This window comes from Bos javanicus, chromosome 15, assembly GCF_032452875.1.
Source record: "Bos javanicus breed banteng chromosome 15, ARS-OSU_banteng_1.0, whole genome shotgun sequence".
Lineage (NCBI taxonomy): Eukaryota > Metazoa > Chordata > Mammalia > Artiodactyla > Bovidae > Bos > Bos javanicus.
The window spans coordinates 56,075,582-56,100,792 of record NC_083882.1 but is presented as its reverse complement, the minus strand read 5'-3'; the positions used below and the strand labels follow the sequence as shown (position 1 = coordinate 56,100,792).

Genomic DNA, 25,211 nt, shown 5'->3' with positions numbered 1-25,211 from the left:
ATACATGACCTATTTGAGTTTGAATCAAGTCCACAAATTCATAAATAATTATACTTAATGTAAAGTAATTCCTAAGTTGACTTCCATAGGATTTGTGAGAAATCCAAGGTGAATAGAATAATGGTAACAGCTTTACAGAGATTTCAAAAAAATCCAATTATCCAGCAAAAGGAAAACAAAAAACATACCAAAAATCCAGTGTATCTATTAGTCCTACCCACATTCAGCTTCTCCAAGAAATAACAAAATTAATGGCACTGAATACACATGAAGAGTATAGTTTTGCACCTAAAACAAAATAAATACTAGATACTTAGTAAATATTTGTGGAATGAATAGGTCTTAATTTTATTTTTTTTTTTGGCTGTGCTAGGTCTTCATTGCTGCACAGGCTTTCTCAAGGTATGGCAAGTGGGGGCTATTCTAGTTGCAGTGCGTGGGCTTCTCATTGCAATGGCTTCTCTTTGGAACACAGGCTCCAGGGCATGCAGGCTTCAGCAGGTGTGGCACATGGACTCAGTAGTTATGGCTCCCGGGCTCTAGAGCACAGGTTCAGTAGTTGCAGTAAAGGGGCTTAGTTGGTAAATGGCATGTGGGATCTTCTGGGAGCAGGAATTGAACCCATGTCTCCTGTACTGGCAGGCGGATTCTTTACCACTGAGCCACCAGAAAAGCCAATTTAATTTGTTTTACATGTTTATTCAACACAGTAGGACAAATCTAAGGTTCTAAGCCTGGAATATTATGGGATGACTCATGCATGACTTTGGAGATAAATATGTCCTCTTATGAGCATTACAAGTCTGACAACCTCAACTATCCATTTTCAATTGACAATTCAGAAGAAAAGGAAAAATTAAAATTAAAAAGTTCACCAATTTCACTTATAGGTGAGCCCCCATCTATTATAAGAATTTCTACATAAGTTTACTAAGAAGACTGGAAAGTTAATTTAAATGTCAGGTGACATTTACTGAGTATTCATCATATGTACTATGTTAAGTACTTTCCACGAATCATCTCAATTAAGTAGTAAGCACTATTATTATCTTTGTTTTTAAAGGAAACTGAGGCTCAAGAGAGATTGAGAGCAACTACTAGAACCATATATACTTATTCATTCAACAAATATTAGTTAACACCTACTGCATGTCAAGCACTGTTTTAAACACTAGGAAATAGTAATGAATAAGACCAAGTCTCTACCTTCAGTAACTTATACTGTATGGGAGAAATAGAAAATAAACAAATAAGTAACATAATGTCAACTAGTTATAAGTATAATGAATAAAAGTAAAATAAGACAGAATAAGGAAATAAAAGGACATAGACTAGAGGTGGGTGCTCTTTTAGGTATAACTTTGCTACATTATTTCTCAAATATCAAAAGAGCAGAAGAGAAGAGGGAGATGAGAAGAGAATTACTGATAAAATGGATCCAGCAAAGAAGGTAGTACAAATTTACAGAAGTAGATTTAAATATTCTTGGAGTATAGCAGGCTAAAGACACCTAATATCCAGCTAGCCCAGAAAACAATAATTAAAATGTATAAAAATTGATATTCAGAAAGATTACCCTGGAGCCATCAAATACAAATACAAAAATTATGTTCAGTGTAACATTTAAGAAGTCAGCAAAAATAGTCAATTTCTATATATTAAGGGGGAAGCTTAGTGAAATAAATTCATTATTTGGAACAGTTCATTCCCAATAGTATAAATAAATTTTTTTTTAAAGTTCATTGACTTGACTTATAGGTTTATCTCTTCCAGTAAAATATTTTTATATAAGTCTACCAAAAAAGATTAGCAAGTTAGTGTTAGGTAACACTGCTTTCCATTAAAACACCAGCAAGGGAAGAGACCTAACATTTTTTGAGTACATACATTTTGTGTACTTTAAAATACCCAATCTCGGGAATTCCCCGGTGGTCCAGTGGCTAAGACTCTGTGCTCCCGATACAGGGGGGCTGGGTTCGATCCCTGAGTGTCAGGGAACTAGTTCCCATGTGCCACAACTAAGACTCTATGCAGCCAAATAAATAAAAATAAATATTAAAAATAAAATACCCAGTCTCATTTAATCCTCACAATAACCTTATAAAATAGGTATTATCCTCATCTCACAGATGGATAAACAGATTTAGAAAGGTTAATTTATCTCAAGTCATACTGCAAGACCTGGGGTTCTAACCCAGGCCTCTTTGACTATAAAAATCCTTACCTGATTTTTAATACTAAACTATGATGCCGCATCCTAAGACTGAAGACAAAATTATATTCCACAAATCAATTCATTATCATTTCTAGTTTATCAAGAAAATTAAAATTTTGACATTTTTCCAAGAAACTTCTTTAAATGAAAGTTATCATGGATCTAAAGACTTAAAAGTAGGAAAGCAAACTACTGAAAACAAGAATTCACCTCTACTCCTTCCCCCAAATCCCTCTAAAACAGTATGAAGGGATTTTTCAGAAGGGGCACATAAACCCAAAAGGTTAAAATAGAAAGGAGACAACAGCTACCACATTTTTGAAAAGTGGAAAACAGAAGTAATAACCAATCGAGCATACTCAAAAAACTGAACATCTAAGACCAGCAAGCAGAGAAACAAAAAATAAGACAGCTTTCAGAGAATCCCAGAAAGACTCAGAAACTTGAGAGTACCAGATGCTTCTGAAGTGGGGGTAAGAGAGGGATTAAACAAATGGAAATCAGTTGAAAACCTGTTCAAGCAGCATTAAGATCCCCAGCTATCCTCCCCTATCCTAAAGGAAGACTAAAAACTTATTCTCTTGAGGGAGAGATTGAATCCAAGGGAATTTGATGATACAAGGCTGAGGAGAGTAAGTGCTATGGTGAAAACAGAGGGGTTTAGTAAAGTTTATGTACTGAATGATTAGACTATCCAGCCCTCTCCCTCCCTTCATTCCCAAAATATTGGCAGACAGGCTTACTACTGTAGGTGAAGACTAGAAGATTCTTCTCTAAAGAATCCATCCAGAAAAAGCCTTAATGAGAATGACAACTGGTGGAGGTAAAGTGGTACTGAGTGTTTATCAACAGAACAGCCCAGCTAAGTCAACCCACAATGAAAGTCACCAGCCAGTTATGTCCCATCCAACTCACAAAGCTTTCATCAGCTTTTTAGTCCCCATTTCCATATATAGATGTGGCCAACGTTTAAGGAAACTTAAAGACAGAGATTAAAACAAATAAGTAAAAGAAATTTACAAGAGAGAAAATATCAAAGAAAAAAAAATTTTTTAATTATCGTATCATTAGAAAAGAACATAGTGACCATGAAAGAGCAAGATACTATTAAAAAAAAAAAAAGGAATTTTCAGAGAGCAAGAAAGTTACTAGACATTTTAAACAGAAAAACCAAAATGAAAAATTCCAGACAAGTAATGAAGGATAAAGTTAAAAAATAAAGAAAATAATACTTACAGAGCATTTACTATGTGCCAGGCTCTATCCTACACATTTACATTTATTATTTCATTTGTTTACACTTAAAACCCTATAAAATAGATATATTATTCTCACTATTTTACCACAGAAAAACTTACATCAAGAGTTTAGTTTTCCTAAAGTCACATAACTAGTAAGTAGCAAAAAATGGGATTCAAAATTCAGGAAGTCTACTTCTAAAATCCAAGCTTTTAACTACTTTACTACAGTAGGAAAAGCAAACAAATGGAAATTGGGGATGAGAAAGATTGAAATTACAGGATCAATCTAGGCATTCAATATCCAGAATAAGAGGTGATCCAAAAAAAGACAGAGAAAAATCAAAGAAATAATTCAAGAAATTTTCCAGAATTGAAGGATATGAGTGACTAGAATAACAGGGGCCACTTGAGTCCACAACTCAATGGATAAAATAAAGACCCCAACCACGGAAAATTACCTTGAAGTTTCAGAACTCTGACAGTTACTAAGAGCTCTCCAAGAGAAAATGAGGGTCTGGAATAATAATGGCATTACTGGACTTCTCAAAAGCAACACTGTAAGCCAACAGCCAGTGAAGCAGCATCTTTAAATTCTCAAGGAAAACAATCTCCCACCTAGAATACTTACCTGCTAAATTGACATCAAGACAGTAGGAGAATAGAATATAAAGAAATTTTCAGTCTACCATGTAGGGTCTCAAAGACTTCCCAAGTGGCGCAGTGGTAAAGAATCCACCTGCAATGCAGGAGATGTGGAAGACATGGGTTCGATCCCTGGGTCAGGAAGATCTTCTGGAGGAGGAACCCACTCCAGTATGTTTGCCTGGACAATCCCATGGACAGAGTGGCCTGGAAGGCTACAGTCCACAGGGTTGCAAAGAGTCGGACACGACTTGAGTATATGCACATGCGTGCGCACGTGCACACACACACACGCACACACAAAAGGTCTGAACAACTCTACTTTCCACCCCACCCATACACCAAGAAGCTACTGGAGGATATACTTCAGCAAATTTGTAAATGAACCAAGAAAGGGGAAGATCAGAATGACAGTGAAGGGAGATCTTAGACACAGCAGTGTGTAACAAGCCTAGGGCACCATCAGTTTCCAGATTAGTGTCGGAAGTAGAGGGTTCTAATAACAAAACTGACCAAATACTGATGACTTGAACATACTGAGAGAAGACTTTAGAAATGAATTAATGATAGCTTTCAAGGATTAAAAAATAAGATGATAACAATTATTCACTTAATCATATCCTTCCTTTCTTCTATGAAACACCTAACTCTGTCTGACAACTTCATTACTCTGGCAGCATAAATACTGAGTTCCTAAAGGTAAAGTTATCCAAATAGAGGCTGAAAGAATCCTCTATATTTTTTTTTCCAAACAGAACCATAAAAGTGAAATAAATGGAAGTCTTAGAAGATCTGCTAGCTATATCATATAGGGCAAGTCATGTGGCATCTCTGAGCCTCATCTACAAAAACATAAACAAAAAGTAAAATAATAATATCTAACCCAAAGCTTTATATGTAGAATTAAAGAAAGAGATGTGAACATTCCCACCATAATGCCAAGCACATAGTAAGTACTCAGTGCATGTTTGTTAAATCTGAATCACATTGACTGAAAGAGATTAAAGCAGCACCTGGCAGACAGAGATTCCCTCTACCACATACCTTCTGTGTTGTTGAGTTTGTCGTCTGTGTTGATGGTTTGGTGAAGGTTATTTTCACAGGAGACATGTGGGGTGGCAGGGAGTTGGCAATGCTCTGCATGATGTTGCTCATCTTAGGACTGCCACTCACAGGCACAGTGATCGTCTTCGAGACCGGAACGACAGCCTTTGGAACTTCCTTAAGGACAACAGGGGAGGAGCTGGAAGAGTTTGTTCGCCTTCGTTTTCTGGGTTTTTCATCTTCATCTGAACAGCTAACACCTGTAAGGCAATAACAACATCGTTAAATTTTATAGTGATCTAACCTTGTATTTATACTTCATTTTAAAATCATCGTGTCATCAGTCATCCTTGACCTCTCCCTTTGCCTCATGCCCAATCAGACAGTTCTATCAATCCTCCCTTAGGGGAGCTATCTCTGAGTCTTCCCGACTTTAACCCTACAGCCATGTCAGGCCTCCTTATCTCCTGCCTGTGTTTCAGCAACAACCTCCTAAAAGGTGTACATGATTCTAATTTCTCCACTTCCGTTCTACCTTTCAACCTACTACAAGTTATAAAAATCTCACATCTAATCATGCCAGTGCCCTGCCTCAAATCTTTTAGTTTTACCTCCCTACAAGATAAGCCACAAAAATCATTACTGTCTCATTCAAGGTCCCATATCCTTCTAAGAACACAGTACCCTATTCCACCCACCCTATAATCCTTGCAAATTGACATGCTCACCATTCCCCAAAGCCAACTTATCACATTCTCTATCCATGTGGAAACTCTATATACTCTTGTTCTTTGGGGAACACCAAGTATCATCAATGACCTCTTCATCATCCAGCAATCATCATCCTGTAAGCTATTTCCTCAGTGAAGCCTTCCCTTACTCCAAGCAATGCTAATCCATGTCGCCTCTGAGCTTGGAAAGCACTTCATACATTCTTTTTGGTATCACTTATCCCATGGCAATGTGGCAGTCAGTCTGCACATCTCCTGTTATGAAGGGACTCTCAGAGGGCAACAACTCAGTCTTACTGGTTTGTTTCCCTGGTACAGTGCCTTGCACATATGAAGTTAGGAGAATGAATGATTATATCTCAAACTAATGTTGCCTGTGTGATTTCTGAGAATAAAGCAATAAACTTTCAGTTACTTCAAGCTATATATTATGTGAAATACTTTCTTCATGTTTGGGATTCACTTCCAACATTTAAAAAACAATTAAAAAATAGACCTCTACAGTTATTTTAAAAAACCATTTTGGCTAAATTCACAGAAATCAGGTATAATACTCCCAAAGTTTAAAATTTTTCTTTACGTACTAAAGCCTCAATTGTCTTGTACTTAAGAAAAAAATCAAATGAAAAACAAAATTTTGCAATATACATAGGAAATCTTTATAAAGCAGACATTTACAAAAGCACTCAGCATGACTCATGGAATTGGTGATAAAACATAACTCCTTATACCTTTAAGTTTTAGACTCTAACCAAGACTGACATGACATAAAATTATTTCTGTCTAAAACTGCAAAGTCCACCTCTAAAAGTTACAAAGAAATTAAGTTTATAACTACATTGAGAAAAATGAAAGTCAAATAGTAATGATCTCGAGTTAACACTAAAAGCAAATCAATACTGACATAACAGACATTGAAAGCAAAAAATGAACTGGACATCAAAGTGCTTCACAGGGTAGAATCAAAGGGTTAACAACTGCAAATAAACCTCAAAAAATTACAGTCAACTAGAAATATGAAAGAAAGATGCTCTAGAATGCTTCACTGAAATTTAACAATTAGATGATATGTTGCATAATTTTTAAAAACACTACAAAGACTACAATTACAAGAAAGGAATTCTTTACAATATTCAAAAACTAACCACTGCTTATAGCCAGTGGGCCAATGAATTAATCAGGAAGGCAGATCTAATCGGAGCCTATGCTGCAGCTTTTAGCCAAGATGGCCCTGATAACACTGAGAATATCACTTACTTTTGACATAAACAGTACTTCCACTTGGCAAGACAACTACATTGGAGGCAGGACTGGCAGGTCTTGGAGACTTAACCGTTGCTATGCTGCCACTTGGAACAGGGGTAGAGGTTGGGGTTGACGTGGTACTTGTGTAGGAATAGCAAACCACTACTGAAGGAACGATAAAAAAGTCCGCTGTTAACTTTCACCAAAACGGTCCACACATACACAAAGATAATTTTTTTTACTTCAGGCCAATTTTAACATTTTCATATAACCAGAAGTTAGCAGCCAATACTAGGAATTAGGTCCACGGGTTAAAAAAATTAATAACCTTTCCTGAAAATCATCACTTAACGAGGTTTTCCCCAAGTATTTAGCAGCTGTCTACAGGTGGCACTGACAACAGAGAAGAGCACAGTTACAAAGAAACCAAGTTCAAAACTGAGAAAAATGAAAATCATTATTTACTCATGGCAAGAGTTGGACAAAAAGCATATACTTATATTCTTTTCTAATACTAATAGCAGTATCAATGATGGAGTGATGGATCAGTTTTCCCTAACCACAGAAATTTCCAACTTAGCCCCTAGAGAAAACCAAGGTAAGTTTCTCTTATAAACAACTCACTAGTCACTTGCCATCTAAACAGTGCAATAATAACTAAGGTAATGACAACACAGTATTTTAACTGCTTGAATAACAGTAACAAGCAGGAATGAGTACCATGGATTATGCTAAATTCTTCCCATATATTATCACTAATCTCACAACACCACATCCTCATTTTAAGGATGAGGAATCCAAGGCTCACAGAAGCTAAAAGACTGGGTGGAGGTCACAGAGCAAGGAAATGAAATATGAGGATTGAAACCTAGATTAGAACTATCAAAAATTCTATATTCTTTCCACTGAATCAGAGAGGTGGTAAACAGAAAAGATAAAAGAGGGCAGAGAAAAAAGATATCTCACCTGCAACAAAGAAAACAGGAATTCAATGAAGGCCAAGTTTGCACACTGATAACTGTCTCTCCCTAAATATAGCTTCTTTACATGTAAAACAGAGTCTGGCATGTATGAAAGGAATGTCTCATTCTGTTCCACGATCCATAGATAGTCAAAAAAAGATAATTCCCCAAAATAATCTGACAATAATAATAATCTGCATTATTTTCAGGGTCATTTTCATATAACACCAAACTAAGCTACTGAAGTCAACTCAAACATGCACTCTCAAATTTAATATTACTCTCGGTTACCTTAGAAACTCCAAGGAATTTTAAAGCATGTGTCAATGACTAGATTAAATAACAATAAGAAAGCCTTCTCCATCAGCCACGTAACCCCTAACAGATTAAACACATTGACTGGAACAGAGAAGCAGTATATACCACTGATTCCAGAAGACAAAAACAGAACTTTATTTTCTAAAGTATCAGTTCAGCATCTTTCTCCGGCAGCTATTATAAATGACTTCTATTGCCTTATTAATTTTCTAAGGCCTTTTATCCACTTCTAACAAGACAGGTTCCTATCGAAAAATTCATTCCAAGGCTTTTTGCAATTTTGTGATTAATGTAATTCACACTTTGAACAAAAGGGATATTTAATTTTGGCTGAGACTAAAAACTTGGCAGTTTCTAGTTTCAGAACAAGAGTTATTCACTACGTTTCACAGCGTTTGAATACTGGGACAAAAACAGATGAAAAATAAGATAACTTTTCTTGAAAGAATCCAAGGAAAGTCATCTCTACACACTGAAATATTTCTTTACTCACCTTCCTTGCTTCCTGTTTCTGCAGGCACTGGTAGAGATGCATTGTGCTGAACAGCTGCATTGGCAACAGCATTAGCTGTTACAGTGAAGGCAGTTTGGGGAACCAGCCGGGGCATCAGGGGTACCAATCGACGACCTTCAATGGACCATTCTGAGGAGCTATTAGGTCCAGACATACTAAACAAAAAAGAAAATGCTGCTACAAAAGTTCTTGATAGCTAAAACTGAATCAAATACATATATTCAAATATAACTTTTTAAATTATAAAAAAAGTACCCTGAGTGAACAGGAGAGGCTTTATTTTAAGCAAGATCAAAACTATGAATAAAAATCAGAATTTAAGGAATCTTACATACACTTAGGTTTTCACACATTTTATTCCATAATCTGAATCTTATAACGAACATCTCTGAAACTGTGGAAAACTGTCCCATGCCTTGTAAATAAACATCAACATTATTTTCATTAGTTTAAATCTGGTTGGTATTGAAGATGAAAACTAGTATTTCTACCAACTTCTAGAACTAATGTTGTAATTAGGCTAAAAAGGTAAAAATTACTCAATTTCAAAAATCAGACTTTCCTTAATAATTAAGGATGAAATTCACTGAATTTTTGCAAAATTATCTTAACTGCCTGCATGGCCAGAGGTTCTAAGGCTTTCAAACAAGGGAAACTGAGGCAGTAAACGAGGGAGACTAGGTACTGGGAGGTGCGAAGCTGTACACATCACTGCAGGTGTCACTGACAATGTGTTATATTATTATCCTTTCTATTAAAAATAAGTAGACTAGATCTGAGGACACTGGAAGAAATCTGCCACTATTTTAATTTTACTTATTTATATCATTCTTCACTCTTAGAAATGTTTGAGGCAACTGAACTCTATTCCTTAGCAGACACTATTCTCAATTTTACTCTAAACTTGTTGAGCAAATTTTATCCTAGGAGTCCAAACGGAGGTTGAAGCATGAAAAGACAGCTTTTCTCTTCCCTTTGCTTGGCTTCAATAAAGGCAGCGGTCTAACTAATGGTGACTGTCAAGGTTTAAAATTCACCCAGAATCAATCAACCAATTTCTTCACTAAGTTGGAAATACTTGCGCACCTTTTTCAAAACCAAAGATTCTACAACCCAACCTAGAGTTTAAGATTCTGTGTGTGCACTGATTCTTGATAGAGTACACAAAAGCTCTTGTTAGTGGATAGTGGAATGATGATGATGACGGTGATGATGATAGTTAACATCAATTAGCACTTAGTATATGTGATATATTGTTCTAAATATTTTGCCTGTATTAACTCATTTAATTCTTTCAATCCTATGAAATTGGTAATATTATCATCTCCATTTTATAGATGGGAAAATTGAGTTACCAAGAGGTTGAATAACTTGCTTAGGGTCACACAGTTACTAAACAGCTCCTTCAACAAGCATACATCATTCTATTGAAATGAACTGCCACAACACAAGTAGAAGGTATAAAAATTTTCAAATGTGTTTCATGTCAAACTTTTGCCTTTGATTTATACTAACTAGACACTGTTGTCTAATCTACAAACTTTCAATAAATGAAACAAATTACAACTTGAGAAGAATTTACATTCAGTTAAGAAAAGAATTTCTAGGAGTTGATGAATCCAACTGAGTTATTGTGGAAAATCTGCAAATTCCCTATGGTTTAACACAGGCCTACCTAAGACAAGGGAAAGAGGGATTCCTAAGACCCCGATAACCCTCACAAATCTGTTATCATGTAATCTCCAAATTGATGCTAGTTTTGAAACAGAGAATGGTACAACAAGAGAGACAGAAAAGGGCTATTACTGATTGTCAAAGGGAAAAAGTTCTAAAAGCTATTCAGTATTTTCTTGGCTTACTCCTATTTTGCTACCATTTTACTAGAAAGTCGCTAAAAAAATTTGCTGATGAAAGTTTACCATACAAATAAAATGATGTCTACACTTACCTGGTACACTGTTAAATAGTGGCAGAAATTATGGAAGATTAATAATTTAAACACATGAATATATATGCTATTGAAAAGACAGAATCTGCAGTGCAAAAAACACAACTGCAACTTTTAAAAAGATCTATAAATCTTCCAAATTTCTACTCACGCAAACATGCCCAAATTTTTTTAAGTGAGTGAAAAATTACTCATCATGTTAGACCTAGATTTAAAATTCCTACTTGCTTATTAATGAGGGTGTAAATATGCATTAGCTGCACAAATCATCTAAAAAGAATTTTACAGGTTTCTGTAAACATCTTATTCCATGGCTTCCCTGGGATTCCTAAGTTTCAGAGAACATCTCTTTATTTATACTAAATATAGCAAGAGGCGGGTGGAAACCTTGCTCCAAGTCCCTTTTCTGAGAAGTCTGACACTAGTAGAACTACCTTGGCCCTTGCATCCTTTGGTGTGCATGGCACCAGCATGAAATCCTCACAGACAGGCTCATACAGTATCCATGAATGACTAGCTGATGGGGAAGGAGTTAAGAGATCAGTCATTCTGGATAGCTACTTTCTTTAGATCCAAGAGTGGCCCAATTAAAAACTGTGAGGCCTCTTAACATTCCAGGCTTTAATACTATAATTCTGTCATGTTTCAAAACTGAATTAGAGTATCAAATAATAAAAACGTGTTATGGTTCAAGCAAGGCTTTTCTTTGATCCCAGACACTCGACTCCTTTTGTTTCCACCTCCTTTGTGCTCAATCTTCTTGGCTTTCTTTTCACCTTTCAAACATTCCTTCTGGCCTAAGCTGCTGTTTTGAGTGGGGGAGGGAAGGGAGAGGAGAAAGGGAATGCAGTCTGTTCAGATGCATTCCTCCTTGGCTCAAGTTACTTTTTTCAGGCTCAGAGTATGAAACCTCCTATAGATAATCTTTAGAACTAGATTCTGTTGCTACAGACGGCAAAGGAGACGGACAGATGAGGGATCTATGTCCTCCTCAGCATTACCCACTCATTGCCCCTTGGGCTCCACAAGTAAATACAACATCTGGTCAAACTAAAACCACAATATAAAATATTAAAACAGGAGTATGGAAACGCCTGAGAAGCTTAAAATTATACACTGAAGTAAACGTTTTTCAAAAAATTAAATTCATGTATTAAAGAAATCAGAAAAGGAGAGAAAAAAAGAGGAAACAGGTAGGTAGAAGCCAACTCTCAATTATCCATGCTAATAGAGAGAGGAGGGAAAGGGAGAGGTCAGATTAAAGAAACTCACATATTAACCAAAATACTTTGGCAAATACTTAAAATTTCTTCCATCAAACCTTTCCCAGAACAACTAACAAGTAGTAAAATGACTAATTAAAATTTTCACCTCCTCTCCCTTCCCACCCTCTGACTACTTTCAAGCAGCAAAATAGCTAAAGGGTGGGCAGTATTAGGAAGGGGAGGAGGAGAAGAGAAGGAAAAGCAAGGGGCTCGGTTAATTCATAAATGAAGTATGTGCCCCTGAATAATTGAGAGCTTCAATTTTGAAATAAATACAAGAAAAAGCCTGAAATAATAATAACCTATTTGCATACCTGTAACTTGGTCTTTCACCCAAATATAAGGATAAATTCATTCTTTAAAGGGGAAAAAAGGAAAAGGAGACTAAATAAATGTTATCTTTAAGTATGAAACTGATGCATCAACTTATAACTAATTGCCCCACAATATTGTTCCAATGTTTTTAAGGTACTAATTTTGTCTCTAAGTGCCCCTGATTGCAAACTACTATTCACTACTTCATTATCTAGCACATAAGTTTCCTATTACCAGTTCTCAAATTAGAATCTAGGCTCAATTACTATTTTTAGAGTATCTCAATTTAAAAGTTTAGAGAAATTTAAAAGAAGGAGCACATTAATATTTAAATGTTTCAGCCATGTTGGCCTAACAATACTTAATGTCACTAGAGGAAAATTTCTAAATTTCCACAGTGCATAGATATCTACCACTGAAAAATCTCCAAATTCAAACTGCTTATTTTTCAAACTATGCAGTTAAAAAGATAGCACCCCATTTTATCAGTCAAGTAAAATGAGGAACAGAGAAGTACAACATGAAGCTAATGGATCTTCGGGGTCAATACTAATACTGCCAATTGGGTTAAAAGCACTATTTATTACAGAATGGAAAGGTACCAAAATTTTTCTTGTAGCTTTACTTCATATTAAGACAAAAATAAAAAACAAATGAATTATTCTATAACATACCTTATTTTATCAAATGTTCCTACCATCTTGCATTAACATTTAAAGGATAATTTCTGCTCTTTTCTATTTTTCAGGAGGCACTCTCTCCATACATACTCCGTTAATGCTCAGTCCCTACCTTCCACCACCCTCCACCCCATCTATCAAATAGTCATAATGATCTGAAAGCAATTTGATAAGAATCCTTTATAATTGTATTTTGTTGTCTTTTCAAAATAAATTAAAATACATTGTATTCATATTTTTTAAAACCAGGTTATATGTTACAATCTTTTTTCTGAATCTCAAAATACATGAAATATTAGTCAAAAAATTTATAATGCCTATTTATAAAGCAATATGTATACATATCAAATACTGTTACAAAGAAACTCTAAGGGGCTGTCAAATTTGGGAAGCAGGCTACTTTGTTTTATTAAACTTTGTTTCAAATACAGGAATCACCTGCTAAACTGCAGAGGCCTTTAGGTACACAGAGATTACATTGTAACAGGATTTGACCTGAGTACTTAAAGCTTGCCTAACCAAATGCAAAACATAACCAATAAAATAAACAGTTAACACAGCTATGGTTAGGATCCCTGAGTACAGAGATATTACTATCAAGATAAAAGACTCAGGAATCTCTACACAATAGGAAGACTGTTTCAAAACTATGGTATACTACGTCATGAAAAATCAGGGGTGGTATGACTAATGGCTTACTTATGTGCAATTGTTGTTAACCGTTCATCGTTTACTGCTCTCCGAACTTCAGCACGGTGGCGTTCTGTTGAGATACTATGAAAAAAAATAGCCATTATAGAACTCTGCCAAGCAGGCATCTCTTCTCTATACTTTTATTAATGTTTAAGTCAACATTTTGTTTGTGGGGGAGGAGGGGAATTGATGTGTAAAAAAGATAAAGACAAGGGTCTAATATATATATTTTCAAATGCTTTAATTAAAGTCATAGAAAAGGATTCAGACTGATTCTGTGTAATTGTAGAGAGAATTTGTAACTAAATTCTAATTATAAATTACAAATTATAAATTTGTACAAATTATACAAATTACAAATCACAGAAAGACAAATTCAGTTTGATATGAAGTCATTAACGTCAATTCAGAAATGTCAGACCATAGTCAAGATTAGCAGAGGTTCCTGTTATCTAAAAATACAAACCACTGAATGACCTCTAATCATGGTTACTGAGATTTTGGCCCTCAAAAGAAAGTCCTTTCTAAAGCTTAAGAGTCTAAAATTTTATGTTCAGTGAATATACTAAATAAATGAAAGTGACAAGATAATGTTTCATATGCTATGAAACTTGACACCAAGATATTACTCCTTTATTACTCAACACTGAAGCTACATGTCTTCTGCATTATATCACATCACCACTATGGTAAAAATGTGCTTATGTTGATCTGATTAAATATATGTAAAGTTAAATCTAAACAACTAAAAAAAAGGCTATACCCATTCCATTCATAAATACTCAATAAAATGAATACCACCCTTGAAACTGTAATCTTTATTACTAGGCTAAATCTATACCATTGATTAAAATATTTAAGGGGCTTAAAAGCAGAATTTATGAGGCAATATAAACAACAAACAAAAAATATAAATTGTTAAGTATGGAGGCATTAAGACAGAATTTAATAACATATCTACTTTACTGATAATTGAACGTAGGGAGGAAAAAAATCTCTTCCCTATTTTCACTTTAAAAATAGGACAAAATAGTCTTAAATGTAGAAAGGACATTTCAGTTAAAACAAAACTGAATTTTCTGAGAAAGCTCAAGATGTTAAGAATGGATCAAGGCAAAGTATTAAAGAACCCCTTTCACCAGATTTTTTTTAATGAATTGAAGTCCCACACTAATGGGAAGCTGCAGGGATCAACTGTCCCTAATGCTATGACTATATAATCACTACCCATTTCTATACCTAAGACAACAACTTCCTAGTGTCTTCTTCTACCCCTAACAGATGCCACTTGGCCACTCTAGATCTTCATATCCAGTCACTCCTAGCTCTTCTTTCCTTTACCCAGGTTAAAAATATTTCCCTTTTCCAACTAGCCCAAAGTTAAAATAACCTGCCTTAAACCTCTTCTGATTAGAGTACAGAATAAATGGTAAATTACATGATTTTCTGTAACAAAGCACACAACTGGGATGGGATCTCTAAGTACCAACAACTTGAACACCTCTGTCTTCAGCCTAAGAGTGAAAAGTACCAAAATATCTCAAAATGAAATTCCTAGAGTCATGTCTCACAAACTTTTATGATAATTTACCTAAGAACTTTTGAGAGTTCTCCAAGAAGATCTTTCTTTTCCTTGGTGAGATCTCCCTGTGCCCGAAGTGCACTGATAACTCCAGCATATGCCTCCAATTCTAGAAGAAGAAAATTATTTTATCAAAATAGACCATCAATATTTTAATAGTATGGCTATATACAGTGAAACTTCAGGGCAGGAAACCTAAAAATCAATATGCAAATATTTCATTAATGTCCTCTTATTAAAAATTTTATCTTCTAACATACATTAAATGTGGCTTTTATAAGCTTATTTTCTTTTTTACTGCCTCACAGAAGTCATGTGTGTAAAAGTTTAGGAAGAAAAGTCTAAATATTTTGCTTTACATATCATCACTGAAGAACATTCAACTTGGATGCTACCAACAACTGGGAAAAGGTTCCCAGTGGTATAATAAGGCTGGTAAGAGAAGTTCTTAGTATTATTGATAGGTAGCTTTGCTGATAAAATTTTGAAATAATTCCTTAAGCTTGCCTAAGAATTCAACCTATATTCCATCTGTGAGTAGCGTGCAACTGAAAAACTACTGGATCAAGAGTCAAATGACCAGATTCTGGCTCCAGCACTGACATTAGTTGTGTGACCCTGGGTAAGTCCTTTCTCATCTCTGATCCTAGCTTCTTTACCTAGTGTCCTAGAAGACACTTTGAAGGTACCTTGAAGAAACCACCAACAAATTGAAACCACCAGCAAAATGACTAAGGCAGATTAGCAAACGTGAATTTTTGCTCTTACAGAATCAGTACATAATACACTGAAACCTAATTCCAGACAGTTTCATTTCACTAACTTTCCACAGCAACAACCATTATTTAATGAAACTGTTGTCCCTAGTAGTGGTTAAACTATAAAACCAAAAAGCCCTCAATGGCTCCCAATGAACCATGCCTGCTTCTCAGTGAACTTCCTCATGTACTACCTTTCTATAGTACCTCCAACAATGACTCTGGACTTGGCATGTGACTTGCTTTGGCCAATGGAACATCACATACATGATGCAAACAGCAGCCTTGCACACAGGGCCTTGTTCTCTTGGAACCTTAAGATCACCAAGCTGTGAAGAAGCACAGGATGAAAGGTCACATGGAGAGAGCGGCCCAGCCACCTTAGCTGAGCCCAACTAACCAGCTAAGCTTCCAGCTGAATAGAGCCATGTGAGCAAGCTCAGGCAACACGAGCAACCCACAGAATCATGAGAAATAATAAAACAGTTGTTTCAAACCATAAACACTATGAGACAAGTAGACCTGAACGAAACAAAATGATGGGAAATAAGTATCCAGACTACAGTTATCTTCTTAATAGATCCAACTTACTACCAGTATTTGCCAATGCCTTACATATAATAGATACCGAATGTTAGCCAAATAACTAAGGCATGCACAGCTGCATTCAAGATACTACAATAAGAGTAAAATAGTAGCCTCATTCAGTTTGTATTATCCACGGTTCTGTCAAAAAAAAAAAAAAAGAATTTATATAGAAAAGTGAGTTGACCATATTAAATAGACACGTCTTGTCCAACTGAATTATTTCATGTGTAAACATCCTGCATGTTCAATCTACACTGGATATTAGGTAGATGTTTCATGTGGTCCTTCTGGAAGGACAATCTCTGCTTCCCTGGAAATACTTTGATCCAAAAAACATATTTCAGCTTTTATCAGAACCCAAAGTAGAGTTCAGAAAGACACTGGGGATAACTTAAGAAATCACTATACTCTAAATGTTTATGCCTCATTTATCAAGTATTTTATTCAACAAATCAGTGTTGAATCTCATTATATATACGAGATAGTATGCTAAACCCTGCCTTAAGAAGTTAACTCTAGAGTAAAGTTACAGTGAAACAAGTCATCAGACAATTCTGATACAGTTTACAATACAGTGGTAAAGGCACAGAGGAAAAACATCATCTAGTCTAGAAGCATAAGCTTTACTCAGAAACAGAACTGTGCTCTAGGCGGGGCGGTGGGGGGGCGGGACGCAAATGTACAAAAAGAACATAGAGTAAAAGAGCATATAATGTTTCATAAAGATGTTAAACTTCCAGTAATAGTCACTGTTTTGAGAGTTTTATACTAGGAAAAGTAAAAATATGTCTGTACTTGGCTAGTCACTAATTCAAACCTAACTACTAACTGAACACTACTACTACTGCAAGGTACCAAGGCGAATCTTCATATAAACAAAACAAGGTCCGTATTCTCAAAGTGATTAAAATCCAACAAGGATAAAAATAGAAAAAGAATTTGGGGCCAGACTAAGAAAAGCCACTATCCCCAGTCTAAAAAGTTTTTGATAGGACTCAGTGATTGATTAAATGTGGAAGGAATGGCAGAAAGAAAATAACCAGGTTTTTCAGTTTCCAAGATATTTAGGAAAATGACAATACCATAAAAAGAAATGGAGAGGTCAGAGAGAAGTGATTTCAGGAAAAGGTTCACTTTTGGCCTGTGAAATTTATGGTGATCAAAATTTCACTATTTCACAGTATTTTTTAGAAAGTGAAATTAACTAAAGACAAAGATTTTGACACCTCAAGTCTCATTCCAAGTCTAACTAAAAAGTCAGGGATAGAAGAGGTAGCAACCACACACAAAACTGTATAACTCAGAACACAGTTCTCACAGGTACACAATCCAAGGCACACTTTCCTTTCATTCAATGAGAAATTCATTCACTGTAAAGAACATCGGCTAGTTTCCCAACCTTATTCACATTTGTGGATTTCCATTTTGATGAGAATCCTAAGATTCTGACAAATATCAAGCTCAGTTGAATTTCTGGTATTATTTTTTATACCATTCTATTACAGTGTTAACTTTAATGAGACTTAAGTATAATGAAACAATTAACACATGAAATACCACAGAAAACAAAAGATCTGAACTATTTTAATAAAGCCTCAACCCATTCCATTTAAGCAAACCTGCCATTCAATATGAATACTGTATTTCATAAAGCCCCATGTTAGCATTATATAGAGATAGAAATCCTCTATCCCAATGTCTATGTGGGCTTCTCTGGTGGCTCAAACAGTAAAGAATCTGCCTGCAAGGCAGGAGACCCGCGTTTGATCTGAGTCAGGAAGATCCCCTGGAGAAGGAAATGGCAACCCACTTCAGTATTCTTGCCTGGAGAATCCCAAGGAATGATGAGCCTGGTGGGCTACACAACTGAGCAACTAACACTTTCACAAGTAAAATATAAATGTTTAACATCTTATGTTAAAATAATTTATAACTGTTTTAAAAGAATCTTTTTAAAAGCTAATCCTTAAAATATTTTAAGCTAACTCTTAAACACAGTACCTTCTCTAAACTCTGGACCTAGAGCTAGTGTCCGAAAGCAATTCAAAGGTTTCACTGTTATGATAATGAGTCAACGGGTGAGGAGGAAGTCATTCTGCAAATCACTATCAAAGCTCACCTCCCAAAAGAAGGATCATTGAAGATGACATTACCCTATAGGAAGGCTGTTCTCTTCAGTACAGAAGCAGCTCTTCAGCAACATTACCTACACAGCTCTGACTAAAAGTAAGGATAAATTTAAGACTTAAAGCTTACAATTTTTATATTTAAACATAATCTCTTGATTTGAGGTTCCAAAAGCCCAGAAACTAAAGCAGCTGACTGCAGTTGTGATCTGAACAGATCACAATAACTCTTTAACTATTTCAGCTATGAAATAAATACAAATCCAATTTTATAACTGGTAGCTAACAAGTTAGACCAATTGTCTATCAGTGTATAGAAAACCTTGAATGGGTAGTAAAAATTTAACTTATAAGGTTAAATTTTAAAAAATAAAATAAAGGAATAATTGACAAAAAAAAAAAAAAAAACCAAGGTACTAGAGTACAATGCTAAGAAATAGTTTAAAATATAGAAATCTTCATGGTAGCCCCTAAGGGGAAATAAAAAGGGCAAAGGTTATTAGCAGTTAAGGCCAGACTAGCTGTGATTCAGATTTATCCACAGGAATTTCCAACAAAGATTTCTTGTGAAGAAAAGATTCAACTGCAAATAAATAAATGTCTGAAAGCAACTGCTTTAAAATGCTATATACTCAGATGTCGGACACTGTGATAGGCTCTTTCTGTATACACTTAACCCACAAACTTATGAGGCAGATTATTATTACCCTTCATTTACAAAATTATCAATAGATTTAGGGAGATTAAACAACTTGCTTTTGGATGTCAGTCATTAGTAACAGGACCAAGATCCTAAATCTATGTGAATTCAAAGTCCGCATTTTCCCCTTCAAAATCACAGATATCTAAATAATTGCTGCTGCCGCTGCTGCTAAGTCGCTTCAGTTGTGTCTGACTCTATGCGATCCCATAGACGGCAGCTTACCAGGCTCTCCTCTGCCAAAACATGTAATGTTCTTTTCCAAATTATTTTTTTCATTTATTGAGTCATTACTATGCGCTGGTCTGAGACTACAGTGGTGAATAAGACAAAAATATCCTCCTTGAATCTTAGAGTCTAAGGCTACATTTCTCAACCAAGGATTCTCACTTGAATCACAAAATACAGAAAATGATTTGAGTAACTCTTTTTTTCTCAATTGTCCCAAAGATAATACATAACATACCATTCTAGATGCAGGTAGAAAACTTGGTTCATTACATACAATGAAGGCCTTAGCATTAGGGCTTAATTCTCTCCCTCAATGCTGTTTGAGAAAGACTGCCCTAAAGGAAAAGAAGCACTAAATAGTTCATTACAAGCGTAAATGGTGTTTTATTACTGATAGTAAAATATAATTTGGGAAAGTCAGCATAGCTTACATTAACTCAGAATTCAGAAACAGTATGGCTCCAGTCCATGGGGTCGCAGATACAACTGAGCAACTGAGCACACACGCACACACATGTAATTCACACACACTCATGAAGCCTAAGAGTATGTTAAAGTGAGACTGGAATCATATTCCCTGGGTTGAAATTCTGACCCCATGACATACTAAAGAATTAGTCTGGGTTCTAAGCTTCAGTTTTGTCATCTGTAAAATGGGGACATAAAAAGAAAAATACCTATCTGGTTTGAGTGACAATTAAATGAGATGTTGAATGTAAAGGACTCAGTCCAGTAGCCCTGAAGAATTCTTAGCTGCAATTATTATTAATAGGATTCATGCATCTACTGTGTACAAAGCACTATGCTAGGCACTAAGGAAATAACAAAGAGTAAAACAAGAACTATATACCTCTAAAGGATTTCTAACACAGCATGAAATATGACATCCATGCAAACAGTCATGACCCAAATAGAAAGCAAAAAGCATCACAGAGAGGCACAAAACATCAGAAATTAAAATCATACCCAATTTTCGAAGAATCCTTTTGCATTCATCCCTGCTGAGATCCAAAAGTGTTGGCCACACAACAGGCATTGCTGCTTCTTTTTGGTAGCCCCAAAGAGCTTGTCTTCCCTTCCAAAGCAAAAACCAAAAAGTCAAATTACAAAAGGCCACATTGCTCAAGTGCATTCAAAAGCCCACTCACCTGGCTATTCACACGTTAAGAAGCAAAATCAGTAAAAGTATCTCAAAATCCTATTTCACCTCCACATTTTACAACTTCTGACAAACGAAGAACTTAACCATTTGGGAGTTTACTATTCCAGGCTATCACATGGAAAGAACATAGGTATCAGACACCTATAGGCTTTAATTAGATCTTACAACTTACTGGCTGTGTGATCCTGGGTAAACAGGTCTACTTGAACATGTGTTACTGTAAAGTAGAGGTTTTATCACCCAGCTATGAGGGCTGAATAACAGTGTACGTGAAGTTCTTATTCTAGTGGCAGGCACATTATTTAATAAATAGGTGCCACTACCTATGTAATCTTGGGCAATTAATTCACTTGACTTCTGCCAGGTTTCTCACTATGAATTACATGAGATACAATATGTAAAGATCCTAAGATGCTAAGTGGATAAATGGAACTGTCTCCTCGTCTTAACAATGAAAGATGAATTTACACCCCGAAGTCTTTACAAAAGCGTTTCCCAAAAGTTTAGATGTCCGAAACTTCGGACTGGTAATCCCCTGGTCTAGAAAAAGACAACGGCGCTGGGCCCTTACACAATACCTGCTTAGCCCACAGCAGATCTGCTGTAAATATCTGTTAAATAAATTAGTGATTGAGAAGAGTAACACGAATGAATGAATGAGTGAATGTAAGAATGAGCGAGCTCAGTGTCTAGACTAGGAGTCAGGCATCGATCCGTAATAACTGCTATCTCTTTTCCAAGAGCTAGGGCTGCTAACTCCAGCTCCACGCCTGGAGTTGAACCCCCTCCCCCTACTTCCCATAGTCCTCTCAGCTAAGAACCAACCCAGAGCAAGGAGAACTGGACTGCGCGCCCCAGTCGGCAGAATGACATAAAGAAAAGGGGTGGGGAAGAGGAAGAAGGGGCAGAGCCAAAGGAATCCGCTCCCTCCACAAGCCAGTCCCCGCCTCCCGACAGGATCTTGGAGGTGGCCGGCGACCGCCGGAATCAAGCACCACGTCACGGCATCCCGATGCGTCCCCGCCAGAGGACCTTACTGCGGGGCCGCATCGCACTGGAAACCTGGGCAGAGGTTGCCGGAGCCCGCTCGGGGAAACGGAATCCTGTCTAATCCTCCCCCAACTCAAGTGTCAAGGAGGCCAGCCCGCCCCGCCCCCTCCCCAAACACGCACTCTCTCGCAACACCACAACAAGAGTAGCCCGCCCACCCTCCTCACCCGTGCCGCTCAGCGCCCACCCCAATGTCAAGCCCGCGACCCAAGCTCTGTAAGGACCAGGAGCCGGAGTCAAGGGCTCTGGTAGGCATCAGCGCCTCGCTCCCTCCTTAGCGGAGAGGACAACGGAGAGAAAGAGTTGACGCTCGGACAGCCAGGTAGACGACCAAGACTCACCGGCAGGCCCCCAGGAGCTGGACCCCCGCAATTCCAGCACCAGGCCTGCCAGTTCCCCTAAGCCCACCTCGGGGAGCCCCACGATCCCGTTAGGAGACAACGGAGGATGGGGCTGGGCGCCCCAAGCCAGGCTCCAAATGCTTGGCCCGGCGGTCCTTCAGACTGGCTATCCTGCCAGCTCTTCCCAGCAGTCTGTCTGAGAGTCACCCACCTGCCCGGCCTTTCTGAGCTCATCTAAAAGGCTCCTCCGCCAAGACTAGGGGACACCAGGAATTGGGTTTGTTTGCGGTGCCTCTGAACGGGCAAGATGGCGACAGGTATCAGGGCGCAGGCGCAGGCGCGCGTTGCAAGTCGGGAGGTGTAGTTCGCCTTTCCCGCCTTTCGAAGAACGGACACCAAAAGATCTCCATTCTTCTGTCCCTCTTTTCCTCCACGTTTTGAAAGCAAAGGAGAGACATCGCGAGGATTGCTGGGAATTGTGGTCTGAACTCAAACTCCCTCCTCTTTCGCTCTCGGTGGGCACGCGCAAAGAAGGCTGGGATTGTAGTTTCTCCCATACCCTCCTCTCCCGGCTTCGCGCGCCTGTCCTGAGAGACCCAATGGACTGGCTCTCCGCTGCGTGTTTCGCTACGTGTGGCGTCACACGTAGCGGCCAAGATGGCGTCGGTAGCTGGAGCCGAGGGTTCCCTGCGACCTTTATTCTAGGCGGGGTTAGGAAAGGTTGGGAAGTTTGTTGGTCCCTGAAGCCGTTGAGGATTAGACTCGGATTCCTCAAGAGTATTGGGAGCAATTATTACGGCCTCCAGCCCCGCCAGACGCAGCTCGAGGAGAGAACATCCACACTGCCAGACCTGACACAGTGGAAACCGCAGTTGGGCGTACCCGAACTTGGGGTTGCGAAGTTGCAAGTAGAGAAGGGGGACCCGAGCGTTCTCGACTTCGGGTTTCTCCACCTGTGAAGTGGGAATGATAGTGCCATTTCTGTCAAAGGCAAGAAGGAGAAGGGATTTATTTGAGGCCCAGCGACTTGGTAGGTTCACCCTTTAGCCTTTGTTCTTAATCACAGAACAATTGTGTGAAGAGGGTATTGTTGCCTCTATTTAATGGATGAGAAAAAGGGCCCAATATATAGTTAATTGCGGCCGTAAGATCGAAACCAGTACCTGTTATTGTTGAAGATCTAATCAAATTTTGTGATTTCCCACCCTTTCAAATTTTTTTCTTTGGGAAACGACTGTTCCGGTAAAAATGGTCAAATGGAAAGGAGTTTTTAATCTGCTTTATGATATTAACAAGGTTTTCTTATAAATGTTAAGTTAATTTTACCCTATTGGGATGTGATACACAACGTACAGAAAAGTTCTTGGATCTCCATTGTAGGTTAGGTAGAAAAAAAAAAAAAACAACATGTGTGTGCTATTGGCCCATTAGCTAAGAATCCTCTGAGGCCCAGGAAAATTTTATAGTGTTGGAACCCAAGTCTGTCCCTTGAGAAAGTCAGGAAGTGGGACAAATAGTCTCCCACCACCCCATCCCTAATCTTCCAATGCATTCTCTTCCGTCTGTCCTACTAAAAGTATCACCTGTTTTCTGACCAGTTTCTTAACTCTTGGAAAGATGATAAATGAAACTTTAATAGAAGATTTTGAATATTCTTTGATTTGAGTCTCATAGCATCTTAGTGAGCCAAGTCTAATTAAGATTACTCCCTACTATGAAAAAGAAAAACACAGATCAAGAACTCACCCTATTCCACAAAGCTAGGAATTGAAGGGAGCTAGGTTTTCCCCTAGGTCTTCTGACTTCGAAGTGTCTTCCTCTACAACATATGTCAAGGTGACAGGTAATGGAGTAGAAATGGAAAGACAAGCTGCTTATAAAACCAACTCTGACTATAATTAGTGTATGAGTCAAGAATTACTATAGCTTATACTATCCTTGTGCTTGATAGGTGCCAATACTGTTCTAAGCTTTTAAAATATTCATTCCATTCTTAAAACTTTTTGAGGTAGATACTGTTTATCTCTGATTACAAATGAGGAAACTGAGGCATAGGAAGGAATTTAGCTTGCCTAAAGTTAGACATAGTAAATAAATGGTGGGACTTGCCTAGCAGTCCAGCAGTTAGGATTCTGTGCTTCCACTGCAGGGGGCATGGGTTCAATCCCTGGTCAGGGAACCAATTCCCATGTTGCAGTGACTCAGCCAGAAAAATAATAATAAGTAAATGGTAAAGCCAGAATTTAAACCTAAGCACCTTGGCTCCAGAGTCTGCCCTGGGCTAGTGCTTCACGAACTTCAGTGTTCAGTGAACCACCTAACTATCTTATTCAAATACAGGTTTTGATTGAGTAGATCTCAGTAGGGACTATGATCCTATATTTCTAACAAGCTCTCAAGTGATGATGTTCTGTCATCAACTACTACCTCTAATCTACCACACATACTCCCTTTGCTCAGAACCTGTTTGTCTTTTGCAGCAAGAAGCTGCCTTCCCCACAATGCCTCTCACTGCTCCATATCCCCAAATATTCCTAACATTAAATTCTCTTCTTTAATGATCAGACTCAAACTTTACTCTCAAGACAATTATCCTGTCCCTACCTTTCCCTCTCGGAAAAGCGAGGCATTTTTTGTCTCTGCTCCTACACCACTTATTGTAGTAAGTTCTTGTTACAGAACCCAGAACATTGAGTTACGGTCATTTGTATGAAAATCTTTCTCACAGAGAGTGAGCTCTTTAAGGAGAGGCACAAGAGTTTGTACTCTTCTGCCTAGCATATAATAATAGCTAATGCTTATCTAGGGCTTTCTCTTACAGATGCAGTTACATATCTAGTCAGTCAGTCAGTTCAGTTGC

At 37.4% G+C, this 25,211-nt stretch overlaps 1 protein-coding gene across 14 annotated transcripts in view; it reads right to left on the bottom strand.

Annotated features, from left to right (window-relative positions):
• EMSY (EMSY transcriptional repressor, BRCA2 interacting) overlaps positions 1-22,742 on the bottom strand; it is an 80,874-nt gene extending 58,132 nt beyond the window's left edge. For 5 of the 14 annotated variants that reach the window (XM_061380910.1, XM_061380913.1, XM_061380918.1 and 2 more), the window contains exons 1-8: positions 22,563-22,739; positions 20,765-20,873; positions 15,405-15,504; positions 13,820-13,894; positions 12,440-12,481; positions 8,892-9,067; positions 7,131-7,283; positions 5,143-5,402 (exon numbers count right to left, since the gene is read on the bottom strand). In XM_061380910.1, coding sequence (XP_061236894.1) covers positions 5,143-5,402; positions 7,131-7,283; positions 8,892-9,067; positions 12,440-12,481; positions 13,820-13,894; positions 15,405-15,504; positions 20,765-20,834 — 876 coding nt within the window. In that variant the 5' untranslated portion in view covers positions 20,835-20,873; positions 22,563-22,739. Of the gene's footprint in view, positions 1-5,142; positions 5,403-7,130; positions 7,284-8,891; positions 9,068-12,439; positions 12,482-13,819; positions 13,895-15,404; positions 15,505-20,764; positions 20,874-22,351; positions 22,441-22,562 lie in introns of those variants that run through there. The other 9 variants (XM_061380917.1, XM_061380920.1, XM_061380914.1 and 6 more) reach the window with 7 other exon arrangements.
• Between the last annotated feature and the right edge of the window lie 2,469 nt (positions 22,743-25,211).